Source organism: Hylobates moloch, unplaced genomic scaffold (assembly GCF_009828535.3).
Source record: "Hylobates moloch isolate HMO894 unplaced genomic scaffold, HMol_V3 SCAFFOLD_1, whole genome shotgun sequence".
NCBI classification, from domain to species: Eukaryota; Metazoa; Chordata; class Mammalia; order Primates; family Hylobatidae; genus Hylobates; species Hylobates moloch.
Genome location: NW_026652276.1, coordinates 74,098,560 through 74,105,144, shown reverse-complemented (window position 1 = coordinate 74,105,144; position 6,585 = coordinate 74,098,560). Strand labels below are relative to the sequence as shown.

The 6,585-nt window shown below is 46.5% G+C and overlaps 1 protein-coding gene across 2 annotated transcripts in view; it reads left to right on the top strand.

The window, feature by feature from the left end:
* Nucleotides 1-2,868: 2,868 nt before the first annotated feature.
* The window catches only part of CERS6 (ceramide synthase 6), a 325,638-nt gene continuing 321,921 nt past the window's right edge, over nt 2,869-6,585 (top strand). For both annotated transcript variants that reach the window (XM_032755472.2, XM_032755471.2), the window contains exon 1: nt 2,869-3,221. In XM_032755472.2, the coding sequence (XP_032611363.1) occupies nt 3,052-3,221 (170 nt within the window). In that variant the 5' untranslated portion in view covers nt 2,869-3,051. The remainder of the gene's footprint in view (nt 3,222-6,585) is intronic.

Sequence of the window (6,585 nt, the reverse complement as noted above, 5' to 3'; positions counted from 1 at the left end):
GTTGATAAAATAAATACAAATCTTTTAACTTTCTGAAGCTTACATTTTAGTGCATGAGTGTGTGGGCGACTGATGAAGATACAGGTACAATATATCTTGTGTTGACAGTGGTAAGTGCCTTGGAGGAAAACAAAGCAGGATAGGAGGAATGGTGGTGGGGAGTGAGGGATGTAGATTAACTAGGGTGGCCAGGGAAGGCTCCAGGGAGAAAAATGACATCAGGACAGAGCAAACATGGATGTTTGTGTGAAAAGAGTTCCAGGGACAGAGAAGAGCAAGCACAAAGGCTCTAAGACATAGCTGGTATGTCCCAGTAAGGGCAGGGTAGCCAGTGCGGACTCAGGGAGAGTGAAGGAGAGAGAAGAGTAAATAAGTCATAGTTAATACGGAGCCAAATATCACAGGTCATTGGGATAATTTGGCTTTCACTTGGGAGGAATGGGGAAGAAGCAGGGTTTTCACCCCAGGGGTGATCTGACAAATTTGCATGGGATCACACTGGCTGAGAATAGACTGTAGAGGGGCAAAGGGTGAAACTGGGAGTTGGGAGGTTACTGGAGTAATGTGGATTTAGAAGTATTGGTTGTTTGGACCAAGACGGTAGCAGGGGAGGTGGTGAAAGACGGTGAGATTATGGTTTTAAAATGGTGCTGACGGGATTTGGGATGGATTAGAAAGGAGATATGAGAGAAAGAGAGAAGGGGAAAAAATGACTCCACATTTTTGGCTTGAGCCAAGACTACAGGAAGAAGAGATTTTAAGGGGAAGATTAATAGTTTGGTCATGAGATAGCTTTTAGACATCTAAGTGGTGGTGTTAAATTGACAGTGGATTTAAGAGTCAGAAGGTCAGGAAAAAGTTCATGGCTAGAGATATAAATATGGGAGCTATTAGCATGACATTGGAGGGCATACAGATGTCATTAAAAGCCACAAGACTGGATAAAATCACCAAATGAATACATTCAGATAGCAAAGTGAAGAGGAAAAAAGACTGACTCCTAGGCCACTCTAACTTCTAGGGGTTAGAAAAGTGAGGAGTAACCAGGAATGAGACTGAGAAGAAATGGCCTTGAGGGAGGAAGAAACCCAGAAGAATGAGGTTTCTGGAAGCCAAGTCAAGAATGTTTCAAGACACAGGACCTGACAACTAGGCCAAATGCTACTGACAGAGGTGCTGTGAACTGCTATGAACTGAAAGTGTGTGTCCCCCAAAATTCATATGCTGAAATCCTGGTTCCCAATGTGATGGTATTCAGAGACAGAGTCTTTGGGATGTAATTAGCTAATGAGGGTAGAACCTTCATGAATGGGATTAGTGCCCTTATAAGAAGATAGGGCACTAATCTGTGCTTCCTCTTTCTGTGCTCTCTGCCATGTGAGGATACACAAGAAAACAGCTGTTTTCAAACCAGGAAGAGGATCCTTGCCAGACACTGCATCTGCCTGCACGTTGATCTTGGACTTCCCTGCCTCCAGAACCGTGAGGAATAAATTCTGCTGTTTAAGCCACCTAGTCTAAGCAGCCTGAACTAAGATAAGAACTGACCTTTGTGTTTAGCAGCATGAAGATCACAGGTGACCTTGAGTAGTTTCAATGCAGCAGAGGAGGCAAATGTCCAAATGGAAGTTCAAAAGAAAATGAGGGGAGAGAAATTGGAAGCACCAGTATAGGCCATTCTTCAGTTTCACTTTCAAGAGATAGGGTGGAAAGAGGGGAAGGAAGAGTAAAAAAAACTCTCTCTCTCTCTCTCTGTGTGTGTGTGTGTGTGTGTGTGTGTGTGTGTGTGTGTGTGCAGTTATATGCCCATTGGAAAGGTTTAGTATAGCCTACTGGCAGCACCAGGCAGAAAATGAATGTGAGAAAAATGAACAAAAATGCCCCAGAACCATGTATACATGGGCCATGGAATGAATTCACACATGGGGAAATGCATTGCGGGAGGGAAGGTGCCTGGGTTAGGCCTTAAAGGTTTCAGATTCAAAAGGCAGAAATAATGAGCCTGCCGAGTAGCACAGTGGAGGTTCTCATGATCTGTGAGGTCAAAATGTGGTCTAGCAGCCTTTTCAGAGAGGTTAGTTGAGAGGGGTGGTTTTACAGAACGCTGCAGTTGCTATCATCATCATCATCATCATCATAGTCATCAAGTAGCAATTAATAATCAAATAGCAATTAAGTGCCTACTTTTTTGTACCACCTCATAAATCAATATAGGGGGGCTTGTTCCCTGGGGGAGCTACTTTGATGAGAAGCAGCAGTATAAGAGGCCGGAAAGTCAAAGACCGGGGAAAGGCAGGCGTGGGGCAGAGGCAGAAGACTCTTGCCAAACCATCCTGCCTCAGTTCCTGATTTTTCACCCTGCCTCTCTAAGCGCGGGAGTGGAGGATCCTTTCCCTTCCACTTCCTCCTTTGCTCTTTGCCCCCCCCCCCCCCCCCCCTTTTGCTGTCCTCCCGGAGCAGGGCTGGTTCTGAAGCTTGGCCGCAGCCCCTACCTGCTGACCCATCGCCTCCGGGCGCACGGGAAGAGGACTGAGAGCCCTGAAACCCCAGCGGGGCAGGAGCCAGCGTTCTGAGCATGTGCGAGCCAGCCAGGGGGCTAGGGCGGATTTGGGGGGTCGACTTCAGGTCGTCGCCCTAATCGCAAAGCGAAAGAGCGGTGAGAGCAGGGGCGGGAGACACTCCCCGGAGCGGTGCCCCTGCGCCCAGGGCGCAGCGACTGCGCCCTGCCCTCCGGGCGTGGGCGAGTTGGCCGCGTGTGTGCCTCGCTGTTTGACGCGAAGACGAGCCAATCAGAGAGGGCGGCCCGAGCTGCCATGTGACGGGCGAGGCGGCCCCTTTCCCCAGCGCGGCCAGAGGGAGGAGAGAACTGGGGCTCGCCGCGAGCCTTCGAGAGCAGCGGCCGCGGAGGAGGCGGCGGCGGCGGCGGCGGCGGGCGGGAGCTGCGGCGGCGGCACAGGCTCGGGGCCAGCCGGGCGCGCATCCCCGGGCGCCCTGCGCGGTGGAGAGCTTGGCGGGCTGCGGGTGCCGCAGGACAGGAGTGGACAAAGCAAGATGGCAGGGATCTTAGCCTGGTTCTGGAACGAGAGGTTTTGGCTCCCGCACAATGTCACCTGGGCGGACCTGAAGAACACGGAGGAGGCCACCTTCCCGCAGGCTGAGGACCTCTATCTCGCTTTTCCCCTGGCCTTCTGCATCTTCATGGTGCGGCTCATCTTCGAGAGGTAAGAAGGGCTGAAGCCCCTCCTCCCTTCCCCCTGCACACACACACGCGCGCACACACACTCGCGCGCACACGCACACTCGCGTGCTTTCTGGCGCACGCCCCCGCTCCCCCAACGCTCGCGTTCACGCCTCCCAACCTTTGTGTTCGGGGAGGGGTTGCTGACCCTCCTGCCCCGCTGGCTTTCTGGGAGCCAGAAAGGGTCTGGCTTGCCACAGATTTCCTCCCGGGCGCCGGGGAGGAGCCGCGGAGCGTTAGGGTCGCCCCCTGTCCTCCTCCTGGTCCCCGCTCTTTCCTCCTCCCCGCAGAGGCAGGCAAACAAAGGTGAGCGGTGGTCGGGCTTGGGACCCGCCGCATTCCGCGGGGCTCGCCCTTCTCCGCCGGCGCGCCACGCAAGGCTGCCAGGCAGGGCTTCCCGCCGGGGCCCGCGCCACCCACCTGACAGCCAGGAACGTTCCGGACGCGCGGCCCGGAGGGAGGAGGAACCGCGCACACTTCAATCTTTATGCTCCGGCACACGGATTGTAGGGGTTGTGCTTCAAAAGAATTCGCCAGGGACTTCTTGGCTTCTGGTCGCTGTTTGGTTTTTATCCGTGAAACTATCAGGCCCACAGTCCTGGCAAATAGGGGATAATAGCATTTCAGGTTATTAGCGGTTTCTTTAAAAGAGAATATGACAGGACGGGTCCACGTCCTGCAAAATGGTGATATTAAACTGATAACCCTGTCCTATGAATAATCATAAACTTCTTTTTTGGTACTCAAAGGCACTTAAGATTTTGAGGAATTGTCATGCAATTGTATAGTTCCTCGGTTTGGTTGGATATCTCCATTGTGTCACATACAAACTTGTGTTATTCTCGTGGAATCCGTTTTCGTCGCGAAACTAGATTGTGCCTGCCATGCATTCTCTGGGTGCTACTGAAAGAAAACCGGGACAGCAGCACACTTTTTTTTTTTTCGTAACAAAATATTGTCTTCCTCTTTCTTGTACCCTCCCCTTCCTCTGCCCAATTCATCAGTAAAGGCTGAATTTCTTAGATCACAAAGTAGAGTTTAGATTGCATTTCTCACTTCCACTTCGCCTTTCTTCCCCGCTTTCAACTCACCTTGGTTTTGTTTCTTAAGCTTTTGCTGGTACCTGATTTGCTAATCCTCTTTGCCTGAAAACCACTGTTGAGGGTGGCAGAACGCGTCTTTTGAGTCATTTGCTGCTGGAAGAGGCAACAAAGCTTCATGGGGACAAAAACTATCTTTTGTTTCAGAAAGGTATATTTTTCACCGGACAATATTGTTGCTTGAAAACGAAGTCAGCTGTTCGCCTGCAGAAATTGACATGCACAAAGCAACAGACTTAAAAACCTATGTTTAAATTATTGGAATCTAATACAGATGTGTCATTGATCCTATACAAAAAAGGATCAAAAAAGTCAGCAGTGCTGTGAAAAAGTGGGTGTGTTTGCAGGTGTAGAGTTACCTCTAGAGCAAATGTTTGGTTACAGAAAATATGAACTCTGTACAGTTTTGCAGTCTCTCCAAAAGCAAGCAGATTCAGGGATAGCAGGTTGCTCTTTGTTGGCACATAGTAGGGGATCTACACACAATTGCTGAATTCTGATAAATTGTGTCTGATAAATTCTGGCTGGGCTCACTTTTAGATAGATAATGCATTTGAAAGAGATGTGCAGTCTTATGTGTTGGAGAATAAAAGCATGATCTGTGCACAAAAAGCTGAATTTTCCTGACATCCTTCTCTATGCTGATTCCAGGCTGTTCACTATGTTTAAAAAAATTAATTTGTTAGAATGGGGATGGCTTTGTACTTAGATTGTCTCTGCCTTTAAAAAGATAAACACTAATGTAATAGTTGAAAACTGGAAGTTCATTTTTCCTCTTTCTAAACATTTTTTATTTTCTTTTTTTCCATAATCCCATGACTCGACTTACAGTTTACATAGAGGGGTGAGCTGCTTTCAATTGTCAGTCACAGCAAATGTCCTCATATTGATATAAAGTGAGTTGGTCAGTTTCCTTCAGGCCATTGATCTAAGTAGAAGAGATTTAATGGCCTGTATGGAAAGTGAAAATTTATGGTTAATGTTCAGAATAATAATCCAATATGGCACATATGTCACAGAATGCTACTGACTTTTGGAAAACTGTCTACTTTGTTTCTTCCTAGGATAGCTCTGTCTTTAACCCTTCAGACCTTCTCAATTCTCTGAAAATCCACAATTTAGTTGTATCTAGAGTTACAAGTTCTGCATGTTTCTCCTCTTCTCAAACCTAAATGACATATTCTGGGATCCAACGTGTGACCTTCATCTCAGTAGCATCCATCAAGGGCCTGAATCAATAAAACAGAACCATTCAATATCATCACTGCTACAACTCACTTTCAATAGCCTTCTAGCATACTGTATATACATCCTTTTCTTTTGCAGTATTCTATAATGTATACGATGGTTTTAAAAGCCTGTTGTGAATCCCTTTGTAGAATGAAATGCTTTTGTAATAGGAATAATTCTCTCAAGATTCTTCTCCTTGTCTGCTTTGTCGTTTATTTCAAAGCCGAGACCATACCTAAGAAATACCCGATTATCCAAGTCTTTATTTCACATTAAGTGAAGTCAGTAATGTCCTTGTTGAGGCTAAAATCGTGCATTTGAATGCCTTCTTCTCAGTCTTAGGTATTTCTCTCTACGAAGAGAAACATCAAAGAATTGACTGAATTGGGCTTTGCCCAGTTAAACAGTCCTTTTTGTTTTCATCCCGGCTGTTGGGGTGTTGACAGTGGAGGCATTGGTAGCCAGAACATGTCACTTTATGACAGCATATGGACAGCAATATGGAAGCCCAGCATGGTTGGTAAAAAATGGGGCAGCCTAAGGTCAATGACTTTTGGCTGAATCTGTGAAGATCTCAAAGCTTGGTGGTTTTTAGCATAGCCTTTATACCATACTTAACTCCGGGTAAGGAGCAGGACCACTGTCGCGACCAATTGATTGACAGAGTAAAGTATGTGGGTTTTTTTTTTTTTTCCCCAACTGGGGTGGTTTTCTTAGAATAAAAATTGTGTACCATTATATTATGTTGTTAACTTGATCACAAAGAACAAAATGTTATTTATTAATAATATAGCATTGTCATCTATTTGATGAATTTTCTTGATTCAATGCTTGTTTAGATTAAGTAAGCCATTCTCAGGAACTATAATAAATGCTTCTTCCAACTTCACTTTTTCAAAAATGTGTTTTGCTATGGTATTTATAAGTGTGGAAATTGTGCTGAATCTCTTTAGAAATAAAAATTCTTAGAGTTATTGTTACAAATGTTAACTTTAATGCTATGGATTTAGGAGAGAT